The 24224-nt window shown below is 70.5% G+C and overlaps 1 protein-coding gene across 1 annotated transcript in view; it reads left to right on the top strand.

Moving 5' to 3' along the window:
• DOCK6 (dedicator of cytokinesis 6) overlaps positions 1 to 24224 on the top strand; it is a 61533-nt gene that overhangs the window by 33774 nt on the left and 3535 nt on the right. Inside the window, exons 20-44 of the mRNA XM_077838196.1 lie at positions 621 to 852; positions 2491 to 2665; positions 3116 to 3266; positions 3644 to 3748; positions 5573 to 5668; positions 5976 to 6116; positions 7247 to 7360; positions 8013 to 8183; positions 9017 to 9156; positions 9757 to 9926; positions 10683 to 10834; positions 11292 to 11474; positions 12243 to 12417; positions 13833 to 13917; positions 14276 to 14372; positions 15575 to 15709; positions 16931 to 17083; positions 17394 to 17552; positions 17924 to 18024; positions 18509 to 18701; positions 19332 to 19475; positions 19682 to 19813; positions 20480 to 20494; positions 22561 to 22686; positions 23906 to 23995. Of these exons, the coding sequence (XP_077694322.1) occupies positions 621 to 852; positions 2491 to 2665; positions 3116 to 3266; positions 3644 to 3748; positions 5573 to 5668; positions 5976 to 6116; positions 7247 to 7360; positions 8013 to 8183; positions 9017 to 9156; positions 9757 to 9926; positions 10683 to 10834; positions 11292 to 11474; positions 12243 to 12417; positions 13833 to 13917; positions 14276 to 14372; positions 15575 to 15709; positions 16931 to 17083; positions 17394 to 17552; positions 17924 to 18024; positions 18509 to 18701; positions 19332 to 19475; positions 19682 to 19813; positions 20480 to 20494; positions 22561 to 22686; positions 23906 to 23995 (3435 nt within the window). The remainder of the gene's footprint in view (positions 1 to 620; positions 853 to 2490; positions 2666 to 3115; positions 3267 to 3643; positions 3749 to 5572; positions 5669 to 5975; positions 6117 to 7246; positions 7361 to 8012; positions 8184 to 9016; positions 9157 to 9756; positions 9927 to 10682; positions 10835 to 11291; positions 11475 to 12242; positions 12418 to 13832; positions 13918 to 14275; positions 14373 to 15574; positions 15710 to 16930; positions 17084 to 17393; positions 17553 to 17923; positions 18025 to 18508; positions 18702 to 19331; positions 19476 to 19681; positions 19814 to 20479; positions 20495 to 22560; positions 22687 to 23905; positions 23996 to 24224) is intronic.

Raw genomic sequence — 24224 nt, forward strand, 5'->3', positions numbered from 1 at the left:
GGGGGTGCTGGAACTGGGATCCCCGGGGGGTGGGGTGGGTAGGAGGATGGGGGAGGTTGGGGGTGCTCTGTAAGGCTTCCCAGTGGGGTGGGGAGGTACGGGGGATGGAGGGATGGGGGTCGAGGCTCCAGGGCACCGTGTCTAGTTACTGTGCGTTGGGCGCTTTGCCCAGCTGCGCTGGGTCCCCGGGGGCCTGGCTGAGGATCTGGGCCCTGCCCATCGTCCTCATGCGCCATCTGTCTCTGGGGCTGGGATTGGGGCCTGCGCCCCCTGGCTCCAGACCCGCCGCCCCAGCTCTTGGCCATCACGCGCCCTCTGGCAGCAGTCCCAGCCCCCCTCTGCCAACGTACCCAGCGTCCCTGTGGCTGATGGGTCTGATCCCTCTGTGCCCGCACTACGTACCCACTGGGGTGCCCCGTGGGGAGCTAGAGCCTGGCGTTGGGGGCCAGGACTCCTGGGTCCATTTCCCAGGTCGTTGGTCCCCCCCCCCCTGCGCTGGGGGGCACTAGTGCAAGAGGGCGGATCGGCGCCAGCCAGTGCTGGGAGATCCCAGGAGGCAGGAGCTGGGGCTGCCCCCCCCCCCCCCCCCCCCGATGCCACCTGCCCCTGTCCCCCGGCAGGACCCCGCCCTGGATAAGTTCTTCACGCTGGGCCACGTGCTGGAGGAGAGCAACTTCCCGGTGCGCCTGCGGGACGCCGTGCTGACCGAGAGCAGCGTGGAGGGGGAGCTGCGGGCCAGCGTGGCGGGGCTGCGGGGGGCCGGCCTGGGGCCACTGCTGGCCCACTGCCACCAGGTCCTGGACAAGCTGCTGCTGCTCATCGCCCGGCCGCCCGTCATCGGGGGCCAGATCGGTGAGTGCCCGGCCACCCCGCGGGGACCTCGCCCTGTGATCGGGGGGAGCCCGGCCACCCCGCGGGGACCTCGCCCTGTGATCGGGGGGAGCCCGGCCACCCCGCGGGGACCTCGCCCTGTGATCGGGGGGAGCCCGGCCCCCACGGCCACCCCGCGGGGACCTCGCCCTGTGATCGGGGGGAGCCCGGGCCCCCCCCCGGCCACCCCGCGGGGACCTCGCCCTGTGATCGGGGGGAGCCCGGCCCCCACGGCCACCCCGCGGGGACCTCGCCCTGTGATCGGGGGGAGCCCGGCCCCCCCCCGGCCACCCCGCGGGGACCTCGCCCTGTGATCGGGGGGAGCCCGGCCCCCCCCGGCCACCCCGCGGGGACCTCGCCCTGTGATCGGGGGGAGCCCGGGCCCCCCCCCGGCCACCCCGCGGGGACCTCGCCCTGTGATCGGGGGGAGCCCGGCCCCCCCCGCCACCCCGCGGGGACCTCGCCCTGTGATCGGGGGGAGCCCGGGCCCCCCCCCCGCCACCCCGCGGGGACCTCGCCCTGTGATCGGGGGGAGCCCGGCCCCCCACGGCCACCCCGCGGGGACCTCGCCCTGTGATCGGGGGGAGCCCGGCCCCCCACGGCCACCCCGCGGGGACCTCGCCCTGTGATCGGGGGGAGCCCGGCCCCCCCCGCCACCCTGCGGGGACCTCGCCCTGTGATCGGGGGGAGCCCGGCCCCCCACGGCCACCCCGCGGGGACCTCGCCCTGTGATCGGGGGGAGCCCGGCCCCCCACGGCCACCCCGCGGGGACCACGCCCTGTGATCCGGGGGTGCCCGGCCCCTACGGCCACCCCGCGGGGACCACGCCCTGTGATCCGGGGGTGCCCGGCCCCTACGGCCACCCCGCGGGGACCTCGCCCTGTGATCGGGGGGTGCCCGGCCCCCCCGCCACCCCCGCGGGGACCTCGCCCTGTGATCGGGGGGTGCCCGGCCCCCCCGCAGGGACCTCGCCCTGTGATCGGGGGGGTGCCCGCCTCTCCCCCACCTGGGGTTCTCGGTGCCCGATCACCGGAGTACCTAGTGCTGCCCCCCACGGGGACCTCGCCCCCTGATCGCCGGATTACCTGGCCTCTCTTCCCCCCACCCGCCCCGCGAGGATCTCGGCCCCTGAGTGTGGCCAGAGCAGCAAGTTGCAGGCTTAACAGGGTCTGGAAAAAGGGAATGGGGGGTCTGTCGTTTTCTGCCGATCGAATTCTGCCCCCCCACCTCTGCTCCTCCTGGGGACTCGCTCACCCCCTTTCCAGGCCTGGGGGGGCAGCACTGGGTCCCCTCCCCCTTCCCAGGCTAGGTGCTAGGCTAGGGAAGACGGCCAATCAGGGGGGCTTTTTACACAGTCAATTTCCCAGTTGTGACCTGGGGCACGTGTCAGAGCCTTAGCCCTGCTGTCCCAAAGGGGAAACTGAGGCACCGGGAGGGGCAGTGGCTTGCCTGTGATCGGCCAGAGGCAGAGCCATGGACTCCTGCGTGCCAGGGCAGGGCTCCCCCCACTGGGCCAGGACCGATGGGGACCTGCTCCCATGCCCCAGGGAGAGGAACCCAGGAGTCCTGGGGCCCAGCCCTGCCCTGGCTCACCCCCGCCTGCTTCGCGTCTTCCCTCAGTCAACCTGGGCCGCGCCGCCTTCGAGGCCATGGCCGTCATGGTGAACCAGATCCACCAGGGCCTGGAGGCCAGCCAGGGCCAGCATGGCCACAACCCGCTGCTGGCCGCCTACATCCACTTCGCCTTCCGCCTGCCCGCCGAGCCGCCGGCCCCGGGGAGCGGTGAGCTGGGGGGGGGCAGAGCCCCCGGGGGGCTCCTCGGCTGGGGGAGCTCCGGGAAGCCGGCCCCTTAACATCCATGGGGCTGTGAGTTCTGGGGGGGCGGGGCGGCTGCTGGGGACCAGTTGTCAGGGGTGTGGGGGAGGCAGGGGCTGCTTCTGGGGAGGGGTGGGTGGGAGGAGTCCAGTGGGGAGAGGAGGGCTGCTCCCAGGGGGGTGGGGAGGGGGTCTGATCCCAGGAGGGGATCCTTGGGAATGGGGACAGAGTCGGGGAGGGGAGCTGGGCTGAGATGCAGGACTCCTGGGTTCTCTCCCCAGCCTTGGGAGGGGAGTGGGGTGTGGTGGTTAGAGCAGGGGGCTGGGAGCCAGGACTCCTGGGTTCTCCAAGGGGGTTAAATGCCTCCCCCCGCCCTTGACTCCCCCCCGGGTGTGTTTGTTCCAGAGGCCGGGACGCCACCCCATGGGTCTGCCATCCAGTGTGCCACCCTGTCCCGTGCCTCCGGCCGCCCTGCCAGCCTCAACCTGTCGCGCTCCAAGAGCATCAGCAACAGCAACCCCGACCTGGCCACCGCGCCCGGCTCCCCCGACGACGAGGTGCAGAAGATCCTGGGCAGCAAAGTAAGGCCGGCGCTGGCTGCGCCCTGGGGAGGGACGCCCAGGGCCCGCACCCCCGACCCCCTTCCCGGCTCTGCCGCTCCCCCGGGGCGCTCTGCACCCTCCGGGGTGGAATTGGCCCCCTGGGTCGGCCCTTCCCCGCGGTCCGTGCAAGCCGCCGGTCGGGGCATGGCTCCCCCGTCCCCTGCCACCTTCCCCGCTTGGTGCTTTCGGGCTGGGGCTGCTCCGGTGGTGGGTCGCTTTGGGTGGGGCCTTTCCTCCCCGGTTCCCGTCTGCAATCCCGCTGGGGGTGGGCGGGGGTCCTGCTCTTGGCTCTGAATCCGCCCTCCCCCTGGTGACGGCTCTCGCTGCTCTCTTCTCTCCCGGCGGCCGCGGTGCAGGGGATCGACCGCTCGCACTCCTGGGTGAACTCGGCCTACGCCCCCGGCGGGCCCAAGGCCGTGCTCCGCCGGAACCCGCCCAGCTCCAGCGCCGACCTCAAACAGGTGCCCCTTCCCCTTCTCCGCTTCGCTTGCCAGCCGCGCCGGGCCCCTGCCGGGCCCCCGGCCCGCCCAGCGCTGACCCCTGCTGGTGGGGAGCGAGGCCTGCGGCGCCTCTTCGCTGTCCCTCGGCACCTCCGCCCGGGGTGGGCGGGTAGATCCGGAGCAGACCCCGCATGGGGCACGGGGTGGGGGGGGCTCATCCATCACGTCTCTCCTCTGCTCCATCCTCTTGTTCCATTAACTCCTCTCCTCCATCGTCGCGGCCCCCCGCACCCCGCAGGCCTGCGAGCGAAGCTCTAACCGCCTCTCCTCCTTCCTGGAGCACCCCTCCGCGCCTGCCGCCCCCACCAGGCCGACCGCCAAGAAGGTAGAGGGGGCGGGAGGGCGGCCCAGCAAAAATCGGGAGGCGGGGGGATGGTTCTTGCTCACTACAGCTGATCCTCAGGCTCACCCCACCCACCCCCCGCATCCACCCATGGGACAGAGGAGACCCGGGGTGGGGGTGGGGTCTCATGATCAAAGCCCAAGGCTGGGAGCCCGGACGCCTGGGTTCTGTCCCCCACGCTGGGAGGGGAGTGGGAGCTAGTGGTGAGAGTGGGGGGGCTGGGAGCCAGGACTCCTGGGTTCCATCCCTGGCTCTAGGAGCAGGAAGTGATGTAATGGCTAAAGTTGGAGCACTGGGAGTCCGGTCCTCTGCCCCCAGCCTTGCCACTGACATCCTGTGTGGCCTGGGGTAGGTCATGTCCCTTTTCTGTGCCTCAGTTTCCCCACTGATAACGCTTAGCCTCACTGGGGTGACAGGAGGCCGAGTTAACGAACCCCAGGAAAGTGCTTGGAGCCCTGCTCTGGAGAGTCCCAGTGTGTCGTTAGAGCGTTGAATCGGTCCTGGGCTGTGATCTCGCCCACGCCCGACGCATTATTCAAAATCCTCTCGCTCCAAAATCGTTCCGTGCCCCGGGTCCCCCGGCCGGACAGAGAGAGAATCCGGGTCGGGGGGAGACGTCTCCTTTCAGACAGGTTCCATCTATCACCCCCCAGCTAAAATCTCCTGTCTCTGTTACTCTCCATCCATCTTCTGCCCTGCGCCCCATCACCATCCACCCCTCCTATGCCATGTCTGCGTGAGCCGCCTTCCACCTCAGCCCCTCGCCGGCTTCCTCGCCGGTGTGCCCAGGGAGCGCCCGGCTGGGCCGCTTTCCCCTCCAGGTTCACAGCCTCGGGCCGGCGGGGAGGTGTAGCCACCGGGTCCCGCAGCCGAGGGCAGGCCCAGTGCCCAGTGGTAGCCGTGAGCTAACGGAGGGGCCCAGTGTGTTTCGGGGGGAGACACGCTGCAGACCGGCCGTAGGCCGTAAGGAATTCCGGCAGGGCCGTGCTGGGGCCAGACGAGCCCAGGGTCTGTCCCCGCCCTGGGCGCCTCTCCGGAGCGTTTCCGCCGCTCGGCCCGCCCAGGCAAGCATCGGTGGGGAGCGCGGTACCGTTCCCAGGCCAGGAGGACTGCCCGAGCCAGGCCTGGTGCGTGCCAGCGGGGCTGGACCCACGTAGCTGAGTCTCCCTGCGCCTCGGTTCCCCACCTGTGCCGAGGGGTCAGAACCTGGCCTGGCCACGGGGGAGGCGGGGCGCGGTTGTGTGGACTGGGGAGCAGGAAGGGTGATGGGGGCTGGCGTAAATCAGTGTAAATTCCTGCTGGGGCCAGGCCTCGGAGCAGTGGGAGAGGGGGAAGACACTTGATGCCCCAGCCCGGGAGGAGATGAGCTCCCCCTCATGTTACCCCCTTGGTGCTCTCCCCCCCCCCCCCCCCCCGTTAACCACCCGTCCGTCTCTGCCCAGCTGCTGCACGAGGAGCTGGCCCTGCAGTGGGTGGTGAGCACCAGCGCCGTGCGCGAGGCCGTGATACGCCAGGCCTGGTTCTTCTTCCGGCTGCTGGTGAGTGCCCGGGAGGGGCCCCTCCCTCAGCCCCCTTGGCCCTGGCAGCCCCCCTAGTGTCCGGGCTCCCCCAGCATTAGCCCCTTGGCCTGGCAGCCCCCCAGCACCGTCCCTGGGCTCATGGGGCGGGGAAGGGGCCGGCGCCTCCTGCTGGGGAGGGAGGCTCCAGGCTGCGGTTCTGGCAGCAGGTCCCTGGCGGGGGGTTCCTTGGTCCCCACGGCTCCTGCCCCGGCTGCAGCTCCCCCTCCCCCCGGTGGCCCCTGCCTGCCCCCCGCCTGTGCCCAGCGCTGACGGCTCTCGCCTGCAGGGGAAGAGCATGGCCCTGCATCTGCACCGGGCCGAGAAGCTGGAAGCCCCGCGCCCGGTGCGCTTCCCCAGCCGCTTCGTGGACGACATCGCCGCCCTGGTGGGCGCCGTCAGCATCGAGATCGCCACCCGCTACCAGAAGGTCGGTGCCCCCCCCGCCCCCCTTGTCCCCCCATTGTCATCTATCCCCTGCTCATCTGTCCATCTAGGTATCCAGCCAGCCCCCCGTAACCCACCCGTGTGTCCCTCCCTCCATCCCCAGCCTGTCCGGCCCCACACTGTCCATCCATCCCCTATTCCCCGCCCCCCACCCCCGGCCAGCCCCCCTGTTATCCATCCGCTCCTCCTGTCTGCCCCTCCCTCCACCTGCCCTTGCTGGCCCCCAGCCCGGCCTCCTTTCTCACCCCACCCATTGCTCCTGGACTGCTTGGAGTCCCGTGTCCCTGGGGGTCTGTCACGGGGTGTCATGGAGTCCCCGGGCGATGCTTTGGAACTGCTCCCCGTGAAGCCAGCCAGGACTCTGGGGAAGTCTCCTCTCTGGGAGCAGCCTGTCTGCAGGACACACAGCTCACCCGGCTCCACCTTCCTGGGTCTGACCTCGAGCATTCAGCCTCCTCTGCCCCTCCGTGCGCTTCCCACAGCGAGTCCGCTCAGGCGGGGTCCTGGGGAAGCCAGAGGGTCCTACCCCCAACTCCGCAGTCAGACGGGACTCTCAGCCAGCCAGTAAAACAGAAGGTTTATTAGACGACAGGAACATGGTCTAAACCAGAGCTTGTAGGTGCAGAGAACAGGACCCCTCAGCTGGGTCCATTTTGGGGGGCAGTGAGCCAGACAACCACGTCTGCCCTTCACTCCATGTCCCAGCCAGCCCCAAACTGAAACTCCCTCCAGCCCCTCCTCCTCTGGGCTTTGTTCCTTTCCCCGGCCAGGAGGTCACCTGATCCCTTTGTTCCCCAACCCTTTAGTTCTCACCTTGCAGGGGGGAAGGGCCCAGGCCATCAGCTCCCAGGAAACAGGATGTCGGCCATTGTCTGCATCCAGACCCCTGCACACACCTGCCCTCTAGGGCTCTGCAATGATCATACACCCTTATCCCACCCCCTAGAGACTTGAGAACTGCCTGGGGGAAACTGAGGCACCCCCACACTATTCAGAGGAAACATTAAGAACAGTCCCGCTTTGTCACACCATTGCTCCTGGATTGCTTGGAGCCCCGTGTCCCTGGGGGGCATAAACACCCCCCCCACCCCACCCCCGGCCTTGTCTCGGCAGGACGTGGAGCTGGTGGAGCGCCTCAACAGCAGCCTGGCCTTCTTCCTCAACGACCTGCTCTCCCTGATGGACCGCGGCTTCGTCTTCGGCCTCATCCGCGCCTACTACAAGCAGGTTGGCTGGGGCAGTCTTCCCACGGGACGTCCTGGGGCTGGGAGTTCCGCAGGCCCAGGCCGGGCCAGGGCTTTGAAACCCCCCTAGGGTGGTCGGTTCTCCACTTTGAGCTGCGGCCTCAGAACCGGGTTGGGGTGGGGGGCTGTGCCACCGGGCTACAGGAGATCAGCCAGCGAACTCCCAGAGCTGGGGAGGGGGTGGGCACGGGGGGCTAGAGTGGGCGGGCGGGAAAGGGGGCCTTCGGGGGGGAACAGGCGGGAAAGAGGGGTGTTGGGGGGGAAAATTGAGCGGGGGGGTCTGGCGGGAAAGGGGGCGGTCGGGGGGAACAGCTGGGCTGGGGGGGCAGGCGGGAAAGGGGACGGTCGGGGGGGAAGCAGGCAGGAAAGTGGGTGGTCGGGGGGGACAGTTGAGCCAGGGGGGCAGGCGAGAAAGGGGGCGGTCGGGGGGGCAGGCGGGAAAGGGGGCGGTCGGGGGGGAAGCAGGCGAGAAAGGGGGCGGTCGGGGGGGCAGCTGGGCCGGTGGGGGCAGGCAGGCGGGAAAAGGGGCGGTCGGGAGGGGGGCAGCTGGGCCGGGGGGATTACCTGGGGAGCTGTCAGCTGCCGGGCTGTCCCCGGGAGCCCGTCCCCCCCGTCACAGGCTGCGTCCCCCCCAGATCGGTAACCGGCTGCCGAGCGCCCAGAACCCCCCCGCCCTGGTGGCGCTGCGCCTGGATTTCCTGCGCGTCGTCTGCAGCCACGAGCACTTCGTCAGCCTGAACCTGCCCTGGCATCGCCTCTCGCCGCCCGCCTCGCCCTCGCCCTCCGTGTCCTCCGCCACCTCCCAGGTACGGCCCGCGGCCAGGCCCAAGCCCCCGGGCGCCCCCCGGAGCGGAGCAAAATCCACCCTGGGCCCCCGTCTCTGCCTGGGGGGTGCCAGTCTGGGGAGGTCCCTCACTGAGCTCTGGCACCCCCGGCTCGGCCACCACAGCTAGAGGGAGCCCCCGGCTGGCGGGCGGCACCGAGGGGGGAATCATGGGGGGGGAAGGGGGAGCCCCCCGGCTGGCGGGCGGCACCGAGGGGGGAATCACCGGGGGGGGGAGGGGGAGCCCCCCGGCTGGCGGGCGGCACCGAGGGGGGAATCACGGGGGGGGGGAGGGGGAGCCCCCGGCTGGCGGGCGGCACCGAGGGGGGAATCATGGGGGGGGGGGGAGCCCCCGGCTGGCGGGCGGCACCGAGGGGGGAATCACCGGGAGGGGGAGCCCCCCGGCTGGCGGGCGGCACCGAGGGGGGAATCACCGGGGGGGGGGGGGGAGCCCCCCGGCTGGCGGGCGGCACCGAGGGGGGAATCACTGGGGGGGGAGGGGGAGCCCCCCGGCTGGCGGGCGGCACCGAGGGGGGAATCACCGGGGGGGGGGGGGGGAGCCCCCGGCTGGCGGGCGGCACCGAGGGCGGAATCACGGAGGGGAGCCCCCGGCTGGCGGGCGGCACCGAGGGGGGAATCACGGGGGGGGGGAGGGGGAGCCCCCGGCTGGCAGGCGGCACCGTGGGGGGGACCCAGGCGTGGGGCAGTGGCTGGCCAGGCGGTTCCTGTTCCCATGGCTCTTCCCCGCCCCCACCCTTGTGCCACCTTCTCCCCCCACCCCCTGTGCTCCCGGCTCATGCCCGCTCGCTCCCGCAGGGCTCGGCCTTCTCCAGCCCGGCGCAGGACCCGCGGGTGGCCAGCATGTTCGAGCTGTCGGGGCCCTACCGCCGGCAGCATTTCCTGGCGGGGCTGGTGTTGACGGAGTTGGCGCTCGTCCTGGAGCCGGATGCCGAAGGGTGAGCGGGGTCCCCCGGCCGCTCTCCCGGGGAGGCCCGGGTCCCCCCTGCGATCCAGCCCAGAGCGCGCGAGAGCTTCCCGCGGGTGGGTGGGCCCAGGGCTCCTGGGTTCTATCCCAGGTCAGGGAAGGGAGTTGGGTGCAGTGGTTAGAGCAGGGGGGCTGGGAGCCCGGACTCCTGGGTTCTTGCCCCAGCTCTGGGAGGGGAGTGCGATGTAGTGGGTAGAGCGGGGTCGGGCTGCGAGCCCGGACTCCTGCCCCAGCTCGAGAAGGGGAGTTGGGTGTAGTTGTTAGAGCAGGGGGGCTGGGAGCCCGGACTCCTGGGTTCTTGCCCCAGCTCGAGAGGGGGAGTTGGGTGTAGTTGTTAGAGCAGGGGGGGCTGGGAGCCCGGACGCCTGGGCTCTAACCCAGCTCGGGGAGGGGAATTGGGTGGAGTGGTTAGAGCAGGGAGGCTGGGGGCCTGGACTCCTGGGTTCTTGCCCCAGCTCGGGGAGGGGAGTTGGGTGCAGTGGGTAGAGCGGGGAAGTCTCATTCCCAGGCCCCGTCTCACGCAGCCCCCCTCCTTCCCACTCCCTCCCCCACCCCCTCCCCCACCCCGCAGCGTCTTCTTCCTGCACAAGAAGGCCATCAGTGCCCTGCACAGTCTGCTGTGCAGCCATGATGCCGACGCCCGCTACGCCACCCCCCCCGCCCGCGCCCACGTGGCCCGGCTGTACCTGCCGCTCCTCAGCATCGCCCTGGACGCCCTGCCGCAGCTCTACGACTTCACCGGTGAGCGCTCGGACCTGCCGGGCAGCCCCCCCCCAGAGTACACGGCAACGCCCAGCCAGTCCCCGGCTCTAACCACTAGACCCCGCTCCCCTCCCGGAGCTGGGAAGAGAACCCAGGAGTCCTGGCTCCCAGCCTCCGGCTCTAACCCACCAGCCTCCACTCCCCTCCTGGAGCCAGGGAGAGAACCCAGGTGTCCTGGCTCTCAGCCCCCCCTGCTCTAACCCACCAGCCTCCACTCCCCTCCTGGAGCCAGGGAGAGAACCCAGGAGTCCTGGCTCCCAGCCCCCGGCTCTAACCCACCAGCCTCCACTCCCCTCCTGGAGCCAGGGAGAGAACCCAGGAGTCCTGGCTCCCAGTCCCCCCTGCTCTAACCCACCAACCTCCACTCCCCTCCCGGAGCCGGGGAGAGAACCCAGGAATCCCGGCTCCCAGCCCCCCCTGCTCTAACCACCAGCCTCCACTCCCCTCCCCGAGCCGGGGAGAGAACCCAGGAGTCCTGGCTCCCAGCCCCTACTCCCCTCACACACCAGCCCCCACTCCCCTCCCAGAGCCGGGGAGAGAACCCAGGAGTCCTGGCTCTCAGCCCCCCTGCTCTAACCCACTAGACCCCATCCCCTTCCCAGAGCCGGGGAGAGAACCCAGGAGTCTGAGCTCCAGCCACTCCAGGTCCTGGCTCTGTTCCCTTTTCTCTGTCCGGGGACCCCCCAGGCTGCCTACTGCCCCGACACCCTCCAGCCCTGCGCTGTCTCCCCCCAGAGAACCACAGTCCACGCGGGCGCCTGGTCACTGTGCCGGGGGATGAAGGAGACAGTGACAGCGGCACCATCAGCCAGTCAGTGGCCATGGCCATCGCCGGCTCCCCGCTGCCCCACGCCCACCGGGCCAGCCCCTTCCTGCTGCCAGCAGCCGTGAGTACCTGTCGGGGCGCGGGGGTAGGAGGGGAGCCTAGAGGCCCCCCGGGACATCAGAGCAACCCCGATCTCTGGAGATGGAGAGCTCTTTCCAGGGACCCCTCCCTCCCAAAGCTGGGGAGAGAACCCAGGCGTCCTGGCTCCCAGCCCCCGCCCTCTGACAACTAGACCCCTACCCGGAGCCAGGAGTGGCTCCCCTTTGAGCACAGCGCCCCCTGGGGGTGGGTGGCATCTGCGGGCTCGTTAGGCCTTGCAGGGCTGTCCCTAGTGAGCAGCTGGGCATGGGCGGGGTGGGGTCTGCCCCCAGGATTGATCCTGGGCCCCAGCTGTGAGAGTGAAACCAGGGGCTGGGAATGGGGGGCAGCTGCTGGAGGGCACCCCATGGGGTACGGTCCTGGAGCCCCCCCCCCCCCAGCCGGGCGGGGATGGGCGCTGACCCCGTCTCTCCCCGCAGCCCCCCCGCCCGGGTGGCACTCTGTCGGCCGAGGCGAGCCGCACCCTGCTGGCCTGCCTGCTGTGGGTGCTGAAGAACGGGGACGCGGGGGCGCTGCAAGGCTGGTTTGCGGAGCTGTCCCCCCTGCACCTCGGCCGCCTCCTTGACCTGCTCTACCTCTGCGTGGCCTGCTTTGAGTACAAGGTGGGGGGTCCTGGGGGGACCCAGTGAGCCGTGGGGATCTGGGGGCAGGGATCCGGCGGGCGGGGGGCAGATCTGGGGGGGGAACCCAGTGGGTCAGGGGGATTTGGGGGCAGGGATCCAGAGCTCGGGGGGGCAGATCTGGGGGGAAACCCAGAGGGCCGGGCAGATCTGGAGGCAGGGATCCAGAGGTCGGGGGGGGGGCAGATCTGGAGGCAGGGATCCAGAGGTCGGGGGGGGGCAGATCTGGAGGCAGGGATCCAGAGCTCGGGGGGGCAGATCTGGGGGGAAACCCAGAGGGCCAGGCAGATCTGGAGGCAGGGATCCAGAGGTCGGGGGGGCAGATCTGGGGGGGAACCCAGCAGGCTGGGTGGATCTGGGGGCAGGGATCCAGCGGGCCGGGGGGCAGATCTGTGGGGGGAACCCGGCGGGGCGGGGCAGGGCAGGGCGGTCCCCAGACACAGCCCTGAGCGTCCGGGCCCCCTGGGGCTCCATGTAGGGTGCAGCGCCCCCTGCAGGCTGTGTGCCCTGGCCAGGGACCCTCCTCTCCAGCCTCTGTCCAGGCTGCCGGGGGGCCCCTCCCCTGCCCAGCCCCGCTTGGAGTCACGGGGGCCCCTCCCCTGCCCAGCCCCGCTTGGAGTCACGGGGGCCCATGCTGGGGGGCTGGGTCTGATTCCCTGGGGAACCTTCCATCAGCCCCCCAGTGCTTAATCCGGCTCCCTGCGGCCGCCCCCGACCCCAGCCCCGTTCTCACCCCCCCCACTCCCGCAGGGCAGGAAGGCCTTCGAGCGCATCAGCAGCCTGGCCTTTAAGAAGTCGCTGGACATGAAGGCGCGGCTGGAGGAGGCCATCCTGGGCACCGTCGGGGCACGCCAGGAGATGGTGCGGCGCAGCAGGGGTGAGCCGGGGCGGGGGGAGTGGGACGGTGGCCTGACCCGCCCCCCCGGTCACAAGAGCCGCAGCGACAGCTTCTTGTGGGCGGGGGGGAGCAGCGCCACGGGGCTGAGCCATGGCCCTGCTCCCCCCGGCCCTGCCCCCCCTGCTACTGGCCCTGCCCCCCGGCCCTGCCCCCCCACCCCCCAAAATGGCTCTGTCCCGCCCCGCCCCGCCCCCGGTAACAATGCTGGCTTTGGTGGGACACTTCTGAGCGCATCAAGTCAGGACACATTGCTGAGAGCAGGGCAGGGCTTTTGCAAACTAAGGCAAACCAAACCCGCCAGCCAGCGAGGACTTGGGTCTCACCCCACTGGCTAACCACAAGTCAGGCCGGCAATGCCCTCAGACGCGCCCGTTTCCCAGGATCCCCACCAGCGCCGCTCGCTGTGGGGACGCACGGTTATGAAAACCAATTCACCAGTAAAAGAAAGACGGTTCTCCCGATCCAACGGACCAAGCCCCAGAGCCCGGGACAAGTCAGCTCTTACCCACAAATCACGCTGTTGCCGATCCTTTAGCATCTAAAAGCTAAAGGTTTATTGATCAAAGGAAACCGAGGTTGGTGAGAGCCAGCGCTGGTGAAATGGAATCAGTCCCATCCAGTAACGGCCAAGTTCTCGGGTCAGGCTTGTAGCAGGGATGGAATAAGCGGCAGGTTCAAATCAAGGCTCTGGAGAACGTCCCCAGCTGGGAGGGGTCCTTCGGTCCTGAGTTCAGAGCTTCTGTGTGTAGCAGCGTCCCTCCAGAGGTGAGCAGCAGGACAGATGACCAGGTGGGAGGGGTTTTCAGGGCCTGTTATATTCTCTGCCCGTGGGAGGACCCCCCTCCATTCCCACTGTGGAAATCACAGCAGCAAGATGGAGTCTGGAGTCACATGGACAAGTCACATGTCCATGCATGCCTCAGTTTGCCGTTCTTTACCTGTTTGAGTTCCCAGGAAAGCTCAGATGTGGATTGGCGTCTCCCAAAGTCCATTGTCAGCGAAGTGTTTCTGGATTGGGCACCTTCGGAGAATAGTCCCTTCTCAAGAAGCTGGCCAAATACTTCACTGGGGCTGCTTAGAAACATCACACACACACACACACACACCCCGTCATAACCAGCAACTCACAACCTCTCCATAGACCCCGTCCTGGACCTTCTTTGTACAAGATTTGGTGCAACTACAGGACCTTGGTTGCAACAATGATCTATACGGTCCCAGTTCACGTCAGTAATGTTACACCCCCTTGTCGGCCCTGGCCCTGCCCCGCCAGCCCTGCTTCTGGCCCTGGCCGACCCTGCCCACTGCACCTGCCAGACTCCCCCAGCCTGCGGCGTGCCCCCCCCCCCAGCCCCTGCTGTGCCACGCCTGCCTCTCCCCACCCCAGCCTGCGGCTCCCCCAGCCCCTGCCATGCAGCTCCTGACACACGCACTTCCCGCAGAGCGCAGCCCCCTGGGGGGCCAGGAGAGTGTTCGCTGGAGGAAGAACCTCGCCCACTGGCGCCCGAACTCCGACAAGGTGGACAAGTGCGTGTGCTGCCCCACCTGGGGCCCTGGGGTGGGGGGCGCCAGGAGACACTGGGGGCACCGGGCTGGGAGGGGAGGGGGGTGCTGGGCAGGGCCCAGGATGGGAGCGATGCCAGGGAGCCCGGGGCACTGTGGGGGGCTGGGCTGGGGGTGGGGGGCTCCATGCTAGGGGGTGCTGGGGCAGTGTCTGGGGGGGTGGATGCTGGGGAGCACTGGGGGGCCATGGGGTGGGTGGGGGCTGGGGGCACTGGGCAGGGACCAGGATGGGAGTGACGCCAAGGAGCCCGTGGCACGCAGGGGGCTGGCCCTGGGGAGTGCCAGGCTGGGGGGTGGATGCTGATGCCCCGCTCTCCCCCAGGAGCCGGGAGGAGGTGGAGCAGGAGGTGCTGGTGGAGGGGAACCTGGCAACCGAGGCCAACCTGGTGGTGCTGGACACACTGGAGATCATCGTCCAGGTGGGGGCAAGGCGGAGTTAACCCCTTCCCTCCCAGCGCCCCCCGCACCCCAGCAGCTGCCGCTGACCTGTCCTGTCCCCTCTCAGAGCTGGGGATGGGACCCAGGGGTCCTGGCTCCCAGCTCCTGCCTCTAACAACCAGCCCCTGCTCCCTGTGAACATCAGGGACTGGTTGCCCCAGGAGGCTCTGCCCTCCTGCTCCTTCCTCTCCCGCCCTGGGCGAGCTCCATCCCCACTCCCCAGAGCACCACCCTCCCGGCCCCTCCCCGGGCAAGCTCCGCCTTCCTGGCCCCTCCCCCTGGTGAGCTCTGCCCTCCCGGCCCCTCCCCTGGCAAGCTCCGCCTTCCTGGCCCCTACCCTGGCAAGCTCCTCCCCCTGGTGAGCTCTGCCCTCCCGGCCCCTCCCCTGGCAAGCCCCTCCCCCTGGTGAGCTCCGCCCTCCCGGCCCCTCCCCCTGGGAGCTCCGCCTTCCTGGCCCCTCCCCCTGGCAAGCTCCTCCCCCTGGTGAGCTCTGCCCTTCCGGCTCCTCCCCCTGGCAAGCCACTCCCCCTGGTGAGCGCCTCCCCCTGGTGAGCTCTGCCCTTCCGGCCCCTCCCCCTGGCAAGCCCCACCCCCTGACGAGCTCCGCCCTCCCGGCCCCTCCCCCTGGCAAGCTCTGCCCCTGACGAGCTCCGCCTTCCCGGCCCCTCCCCCTGGCAAGCTCTGCCCCTGACGAGCTCCGCCTTCCCGGCCCCTCCCCCTGGCAAGCTCCTCCCCCGGCGAGCTCCACCCTCCCGGCCCCTCCCCCTGGCAAGCTCCTCCCCCGGCGAGCTCCACCCTCCCGGCCCCTCCCCCTGGCAAGCTCCTCCCCCGGCGAGCTCCACCCTCCCAGCCCCTCCCCCTGGCAAGCTCTGCCTCTGGTGAGCTCCGCCTTCCCGGCCCCTCCCCCTGGGAGCTCCGCTTTCCCGGCCCCGCCCCTGGCAATCCCCTCCCCCTGGGAGCTCCGCCTTCCCGGCCCCGCCCCTGGCAAGCTCCTCCCCCGGCGAGCTCCACCCTCCCAGCCCCTCCCCCTGGCAAGCTCCGCCTCTGGTGAGCTCCGCCTTCCCGGCCCCTCCCCCTGGGAGCTCCGCCTTCCCGGCCCCTCCCCCCGGCGAGCTCCGCCCTCCCCCCGGCGAGCTCCGCCCTCCCCCCGGCGAGCTCCGCCCTCACGGCCCGTGTCCCGCAGACGGTGCTGCTGGCGGAGGCCAAGGAGAGCGTGCTGGACGGGGTGCTGCGGGTGCTGCTCCACGGCATGGCCTGCACGCCCAGCGCCCTCTTCCTGCAGCACTGCTTCGCCTCCCAGAGGGCGCTGGTGAGCAAGGTGAGTGGGGGGCCCCGGGCGGCCCCCAGGCGGCCCCCCGGGCTCCGCTGCCTCCGAGTAGCCACGCCCCGGGACTGGGGCAGGTGCCCGCTGGCTCAGCCCAGCCCAGCCGGGGCAGGTCGATCCAGGGGCCCCGAGATCGATGGCCCGCGGGGAGCTGGCGGGGGGTTGGACGGGGTGACTGGGCAGCGGGGAGAAGGGCTCTGTCTGCCCATGGGGGCCCCTGGGCAGCGGGCGATCGGAGTCCAGGGTGGGTTCGCCTGGGCCCGTCCCACGGGTGGCTGGGCCGGGCCAGCTCTGGGGAGGTCGCGCCCGGGTTTGTGTGACTCCATCCAGAGGGAGTGGTGAAGCCAGGATAGGAACCCAACCCGCTGCCGCAGCTGCTGGGCCCTCCAGCAAGCCGGGCGAGAACCCAGGCGTCCTGGCTCCCAGCGCCCCCCCCCCCCCCCGCATTCCAGCCCCTGGACCGCGCTTCCTTCCAGCGCCGGGCGAGAACCCAGGCGTCCTGGCTCCCAGCGCCCCCCCCCCCCCCCCCGCATTCCAGCCCCTGGACCCCGCTCCCTGCCAGCGCCGGGCGAGAACCCAGGCGTCCTGGCTCCCAGTGCCCCCCCCCCCCCACATTCCAGCCCCTGGACCCCGCTCCCTGCCAGCGCCGGGCGAGAACCCAGGCGTCCTGGCTCCCAGTGCCCCCCCCCCCCCCCGCATTCCAGCCCCTGGACCCCGCTCCCTGCCAGCGCCGGGCGAGAACCCAGGCGTCCTGGCTCCCAGCGCCCCCCCCCCCCCCCCCGCATTCCAGCCCCTGGACCCCGCTCCCTGCCAGCGCCGGGCGAGAACCCAGGCGTCCTGGCTCCCAGTGCCCCCCCCCCCCCGCATTCCAGCCCCTGGACCCCGCTCCCTGCCAGCGCCGGGCGAGAACCCAGGCGTCCTGGCTCCCAGCGCCCCCCCCCCCCCCCCCCCCCCCCCGCATTCCAGCCCCTGGACCCCGCTCCCTGCCAGCGCCGGGCGAGAACCCAGGCGTCCTGGCTCCCAGCGCCCCCCCGCATTCCAGCCCCTGGACCCCGCTCCCTGCCAGTGCCGGGCAAGAACCCAGGCGTCCTGGCTCCCAGCGCCCCCCCCCCCCCCGCATTCCAGCCCCTGGACCCCGCTCCCTGCCAGCGCCGGGCGAGAACCCAGGCGTCCTGGCCTCCCGGGGCGGCTGTAACCCCTCTCCCCGCGGCGCAGTTCCCGGAGATGCTGTTCGAGGAGGACACGGAGCTCTGCGCCGACCTGTGTCTGCGGATGCTGAGGCATTGTAGCAGCCGGGTGGCTGCCATCCGCACCCACGCCAGCGCCTCCCTCTACCTGCTCATGCGCCAGAACTTCGAGACCGGCCACGTGAGTGCAGCCCCCCCCGCCGGGCACGGCCCCACTCCCCGCCCGCTGCCATGCGGCTGTCTCTGGGGTGGAGCGCAGCCGTGGGGTGGGCTGTCTGGGGCACGCCGCCGGCTCCTTTGCAAGAGGAAGATGGGGGTGGTTTGTTGGAGGCTCCGGGCTGCCAGGGAACTCGGGCACAGCCAGCCGGCGGGATCCCAGGGGCTGCCTGGGCATCCCCCGCCCTCCCCCCCGTGCCAGCAGCCGGGCAGCAGGGGGCGCCGCAGGTTCCTCGGCTCAGCCCCTCCCCTCCCCCCCCCCCCTCCCCCCGCAGAACTTTGCCCGGGTGAAGATGCAGGTGACCATGTCGCTCTCCTCGCTCGTCGGGACCTCGTCCAACTTCAACGAGGAGCATCTACGGCGCTCGCTGAAAACCATCCTGACCTACACCGAGGAGGACGCCGGGCTGCGGGACAGCAGCTTCGCCGAGCAGGTACGGGGGGGGAAGCCCACTGCACGGCACCTTCCCTGAGGGGGGGGGCCTGCCCTGATTGACAGGCCCCCAGCCAGCCAGGCTCCCCCGCTGTGCCCCGAGGGCCCATTCCTGTAGCTGAGTGGGTACCGGGTTGGTGCCAGCCGGGCCCTGTTCCCATGGTAGCGGGAGGGCGCACAGGGTCCCCTCAACAGCCTGGGGCTGGTCCAGCCAAGGGCTCCTCGACTCTCGGCCCCCTGTGGCAGGCCGGCGCGTGGCCGGCTCTGCTGGGGGCCCCGGCCCAGCCACGCTCCCGGAGCGGCGCTGGCAGTGTGGGGTGATGGGCGGGGAGGGGGGAGTCTGAGCCCCGGCCCCCCCGCTGTCCCCCCCAGGTGCAGGACCTCGTCTTCAACCTGCACATGATCCTCACCGACACCGTCAAGATGAAGGAGCATCAGGAGGATCCGGAGATGCTGATAGACCTGATGTACAGGTGAGAGCCCCGGCCACGCCCCCTACCCAGCCCCAGCCACGCCCCCTACCCAGCCCCGGCCACGCCCCCAGCCATGACCATGCCCCCAGCCTGCTCCGCCAGCGTCCTCCCCCACGCCCCATCCGCCCCCAGCCAGGTTCCTGGTCCTGCCCACCCCCGTGCACTGCTCAGCACTGTCCAGGCAGGAATACAGCCCCCGCCCCCCCCCGCAACTCCCTGGGAGTGGCACCTCCCAGTAGAGAAGTGGGGGGCTGAGGAGCAGAGGGGAGACTTGTCACAAGCTAACGGACTGAGTCCTGGGTTCCAGCCCCCCACTCCAACCGACTAGACCCCCCCTCCCCTCCCTGGGCTGGCGAGAGAACCCAGGTGTCCTGGCTCTCAGCCCTCCCGCACCACCGCTCTAACCCACTAGTCGTCCCGTCCTGCCCCCGGACCAGGGAGAGAACCCAGGCGTCCTGGCTCTCAGCCCCTGTTTCTTTCCCAGGATCGCCAAGGGCTACCAGAACTCCCCGGACCTGCGGCTGACGTGGCTGCAGAACATGGCGGCCAAGCACTCGTCGCAGGGGAACCACGCCGAGGCGGCCCAGTGCCTGGTGCACGCGGCCGCGCTGGTGGCCGAGTACCTGAGCATGCTGGAGGACTGTCGCTACCTGCCCGTGGGCTGCGTCTCCTTCCAGGTGAGCGGGGGGCGGCAGAGGAGATCGGGGACGGTGCCCCCTCGAGTGCTGACCAGACACACCACCCCTGCCAGGTGGAGAAGGAGAGAACCCAGGAGTCCTGGCTCCCAGACCCATGCTCTGACTCCTAGACCCCACCCCGGTCCCCTCCCTGAGCTGGGGGGAGAACCCAGGAGTCCTGGCTTCCAGCCCCCGCCCCCAGCTCCAACCCACCAGCCCCAACTCCCCTCCAGAGCCGGGGAGAGAACCCAGGAGTCCTGGCTTCCAGCCCCCGCCCCCAGCTCCAACCCACCAGCCGCAACTCCCCTCCAGAGCCGGGGAGAGAATCCAGGAGTCCTGGCTTCCAGCCCCCGCCCCCAGCTCCAACCCACCAGCCCCAACTCCCCTCCAGAGCCAGGGAGAGAACCCAGGAATCCTGGCCCCCAGCCCCATGCTCTGACCATTAGACCCCATTCGCCTCCCTGAGCTGAGGAGAGAACCCAGGAGTCCTGGCTGCCCCCCCACCCCTCTAACACTAGAGCCTCCTCCCTGCCCCATCCCCGGGCAGGCCTGCCCGCTGACCTGCCCGCCTGTGGGGAGCAGCGGGGGGTTCTCGGCCCCCCAGCCCCGCTCACCGCCCGTCTCCGGCAGGGCATCTCGTCCAACGTGCTGGAGGAGTCGGCCGTCTCGGACGACGTGCTGGCCCCGGACGAGGAGGGGATCTGCTCCGGGAAGTTCTTCACTGAGCTGGGGCTGGTGGGGCTGCTGGAGCAGGCGGCCGCCTTCTTCACCATGGTGAGCGCCAGGGAACGGCCCTACTGCTGCCGCCGGCCGAGGGAGGGAGCCAGCGTGGCCCTGAGCCTGCCCCTGGCGGCGGAAGGGGCAGTGCGTGGGGCGTTTGGAGGGGGTGTCTGGGCCTGGGGGAGCTGGGCAGGGGGCAGACTATTTGCCCCCTTTGCTCACGTGGCTGGGGGGCTGCGGTCCCCGTCTGACCCCCCCAGGGCGGGCTGTACGAGGCGGTGAACGAGGTCTACAAGATCCTCATCCCCATCCACGAGGCCAACCGGGAGTTCAAGAAGCTGGCTGCGCTGCACGGCAACCTGCAGGACGCTTTCGGCAAGATCACCAGCCAGGTGAGCGCCCGCCGGTGGGCACAGCTGGGGGGCCGCGCGGGCCGGGGCCCTGCAGCCTCGGGGCCATGGGTCCTGGAGGGGAGCGGCTCCAGTGGGTGGTGTTGGGACCGAGAGCCAGGACTCCTGGGTTCTCTCCCTGGCTCGGGGAAAGGAGGTGGGGGTCTAGTGGTTAGAGTGGCGGGGCTGGGAGCCAGGACTCCTGGGTTCTCTCCCTGGTTCTGCCACTGTCTGCCCGCATCTCCGGGCAGGTCCCTTCCTGTCTGTGCCTCAGTTTCCCCCTCTGCACCGTGGAGCAACTTCTATTAGCCTGAGGGGGCCCCTTGGCTGCTGGGCTGAGGCAGAGTGTGGGCGTGGTCCCTTGGTGAGAGTGCCCCCTTGTGGCAGAGATGTGAATTGTAGGGGAGGGAACCCCAGCTTCCCACTGAAGGCGAAGTGGGTGGTGCCCAGCTGGCTGCAGTGGGGAGCTGCCTCGGGGTTGCCCCAGTTCCCCAGGGGGGCAGTGTTTTCCGATCGGTCAGGAAAACTGCAGCGTCCGGGGGGGGGGGGGTTGGGGCGTGCTGTGGGTGCGATCCTGTGGGGCGGGGGGAGGGGGCGGGGGGGTCCCGACGGCAATTGACGAGCTCTCTCTCCTGCTCTCTTCGCCCCCCTCTGCGCCCGTCCTGTCAGAGCGCTGGCTGGGAGGTAGGACACGTGTGTGTGTGTGTGTGTGTGTGTGTGTGTGCCCACCCCCTCCCCCCAGCCCTGTGTGTGCAGCACCCTCACAGCCCCCCCCCGCATGCCCCCCCCCCCCCGTGCATGGTCTGGGCTGCCTGGTGGAATGGTCTGTTTCTAACGCTGTCCAGCTTGGGAAGTGGGGCCTAGCGGTTAGAGCGGCGGGGGCTGGGAGCCAGGACTCCAGGGTTCTCTCCCTGGCTCAGGGAGGGGAGTGGGGCCTAGCGGTTAGAGCGGCGGGGGCTGGGAGCCAGGACTCCAGGGTTCTCTCCCTGGCTCGGGGAGGGGAGTGGGGCCTAGCGGTTAGAGCGGCGGGGGCTGGGAGCCAGGACTCCAGGGTTCTCTCCCTGGCTCAGGGAGGGGAGTGGGGCCTAGCGGTTAGAGCGGCGGGGGCTGGGAGCCAGGACTCCAGGGTTCTCTCCCTGGCTCGGGGAGGGAAGCGGGGCCTAGTGGTTAGAGCGGCGGGGGCTGGGAGCCAGGACTCCAGGGTTCTCTCCCTGGCTCGGGGAGGGAAGCGGGGCCTAGTGGTTAGAGCGGCAGGGGCTGGGAGCCAGGACTCCTGGGTTCTCTCCCTGGCTCTGGGAGGGGAGTGGGGCCTAGCGGTTAGAGTGGCGGGGGCTGGGAGCCAGGACTCCTGGGTTCTCTCCCTGGCTCGGGGAGGGGAGTGGGGCCTAGCGGTTAGTGGCCCTGCTCTCCCTGCTGCAAGTGACCCCGACCGTGGGCGGTTGTCCTGAGTGTGATGAGTTAGCAGGTCTCGGCTGGTCCCTGCTTCGCGCCCACTTCCAGACTGGGGGGCCAGGTAGCCCTGGCTGGGAAGAGCTGTGGGCCAGGGCAGGAAATCCCCATACAGGGTGGGGGTGCAGCCCCCCCCAGCCCCTCTGCCCCAGTGTGCCCCGGGTGACCCCAGGTGTGACGCCAGTGACCTTTCACCTCTGTATGTTGGGTCAAAGTGGAGGTGGCTGGGGATGGCAGTGCCTCTGGGGAGATGGGGGCTGCATGGTTGTTGTGGTTTCAGCTCTACCGCACGGGGGGGGCCGATCTGTCCCAGGGGCCCCCCCTGCCAGGCCCTGGGCCCCCCAGTGCCACGCTAGGAGCCACCCCCTGCCCCCTACTAACCTGCTGCCTCTCGTCTTCTCTCCCCGGCTGCTGGTCCTGCCCGCTGCTGCTCCCCCACCTCGATGCTGCGGTAAGTCGCCCCCCTGGGGCGTGCAACCAATTTGGGGGCGTACCCTGGGCCATGTCCTCCAAGCTGCGGGAACCTCCCAGCCAGGGAGCAAAGCCAGGTCGGGGGGGGATGCAGGGGAGGGGACGGGGCCTGAGCCAGGGCCCCGAGGCTACCGAGGGAGAAGGGGGCTCTACTCTCAGCAGGGACGGGTGAGGGGGTGCCCTGGGGGGCGGGGGGGTCCTGAGGGCAGGATTGTGCTGGAGGATGGAGGGGAGCGTCCGTGTGGGGGTGCGGCCGTGGCAGCCGAGTGCCTGGGAAGGGACTGGGGAGGCCGTTCCCTGGAAACTCCTGAGCCTGGTGGGTTCTGGGTCCGGCCTCGGAGCCTCGCGCCCAGGAACGCCCAGGCAAGGCCGTGGGTTTCCCTGCTGTGCCCGGCTCCCCCAGCCTGGCCGGTTCCCCGCAGGGTGGGGAGCAGGGTCAGAGAGCAGCTCCTGGGTCCCTGCTGAGAGGGAAGGGGGCATCTAGTGGTTAGAGCAGGGGGCCGGGCGCCAGGACTCCTGAGTTCTCTCCCTAGCTCTGGGTGGGGTCTAACCACTAGCCCCCACTTCCCCTCCCAGAGCTGGGGAGAGAACCCAGGCGTCCTGCTGTAACCATTAGGTCCCACTGCCCCCCACAGCCCCCCTTCCCCCCTGCCAGTCAGGTCCCAGGGTTCCCCTATGGCAGCACCATGGCCGCCCCTTCCCCACCCTGCCCCCAAGCTGTTGCTGTATCCGGAAATGGCTGCAGTTAAGGGAGGCTTGCGGCCGCCGGCTCTTGGCCTTTCCTGGCCCGGCGCCCAGGCTCACCGGCCCCGCTCTGCCCAGGCCCCCAGCGCATGTTCGGGACGTATTTCCGGGTCGGGTTCTACGGCAGCAAGTTCGGGGATCTGGACGAACAGGAGTTTGTGTATAAAGAGCCGTCCATCACCAAGCTGGCCGAGATCTCCCACCGCCTGGAGGTGAGGCAGGGGCAGGGAGAGGGGCACTGGCAGGATGGGGGGAGCCCAGGGCAGGGCTGGCTGGGGGCTGCGGGTCGGAGTGAGGGGCACCGTCAGGATGGGGGGAGCCCAGGAATGGGCTAGCAGGGGGCTGCGGGTCGGAGTGAGGGGCACTGGCAGGATGGGGGGAGCCCAGGAATGGGCTAGCAGGGGGCTGCGGGTCGGAGTGAGGGGCACCAGCAGGATGGGGGGAGCCCAGGGCTGGGGTGGCTGGGGGCTGCGGGTCGGAGTGAGGGGCACCGGCAGGATGGGGGGAGCCCAGGGCTGGGGTGGCTGGGGGCTGCGGGTCGGAGTGAGAGGCACCGGCAGGATGGGGGGGAGCCCAGGGCTGGGGTGGCTGGGGGGCTGCGGGTCGGAGTGAGGGGCACCGGCAGGATGGGGGGGAGCCCAGGGCTGGGGTGGCTGGGGGGCTGCGGGTCGGAGTGAGGGGCACCGGCAGGATGGGGGGGAGCCCAGGGCTGGGGTGGCTGGGGGGCTGCGGGTCGGAGTGAGGGGCACCGGCAGGATAGGGGGGAGCCCAGGGCTGGGGTGGCTGGGGGGCTGCGGGTCGGAGTGAGGGGCACCGGCAGGATGGGGGGGAGCCCAGGGCTGGGGTGGCTGGGGGGCTGCGGGTCGGAGTGAGGGGCACCGGCAGGATGGGGGGAGCCCAGGGCTGGGGTAGTTGGGTGCTGCGGGTTGGTTGGAAATGGCCCTGCTGTCCCCCTCAGGCCTCCCTGGCCGGAGTCCCATGGGCTGGTTCTGCCCCCCAGCTCCCCGCAGTGGCCAGGGGGGGAGGGGTGGGAATCCTGCTGGATTTTGACAGCTCTCCTGGGAGCCCGGCTTGTAACCCGCCCCCCTGCATGGGACGCTGCCTGGGTGCCCCCCCATGGACCTTGATCGCCAGGCGCCCATGCCCCCTCTGCCCATCATTGTGGTCTCTGGGCACCTAGACGAATTCTGTCTGCAGCTTGGGCAGCTCTGCCCCGGGACAGCAGGGTGGGGGGCTGGGGGCCCTTCTACACACACTGGGCCTCCGTGGTCCCTCCGCTGCCAGCCAGGGAGGCTGCAGGCTGGGGGACCTGGGGCTGTTCTGGGGCCACCCCCCGGGGTGACGGCCAGAGGCGCCCTGGCTGGAAACTGGCCAGTTCCAGGCCCAGCCCCATAGAACGGGGGGGTCTCTCCCCCACCCCCCCGCCCCCAGGAGTTCTACGCCGAACGCTTCGGGGATGACCTGGTCGAGATCATCAAGGACTCGAACCCTGTGGACAAGGCCAAGCTGGACCCCAATAAGGTAAAGCTGGGACCTATGGGTAGGGGTATACGGCAGTGCCTGGGGCCCCCGGCTGAGATTGGACCCCCTCCCTCCCCTGTCACGCCCCGGGTGCTGCCCAGACTCCAGCCGAGATTGGGGGTCCCCATCGTGCCGGGCGCTGCATGGACACAGCGAGACCCGCCCTGCCCCAAGGAGCTCCCAGTCTGAGTAGGCACAAGGCAGGAGGGGAAACCGAGGCGCGGAGCAG

The sequence above is a fragment of the Eretmochelys imbricata genome, chromosome 20 (assembly GCF_965152235.1).
Source record: "Eretmochelys imbricata isolate rEreImb1 chromosome 20, rEreImb1.hap1, whole genome shotgun sequence".
Taxonomy (NCBI): Eukaryota; Metazoa; Chordata; order Testudines; family Cheloniidae; genus Eretmochelys; species Eretmochelys imbricata.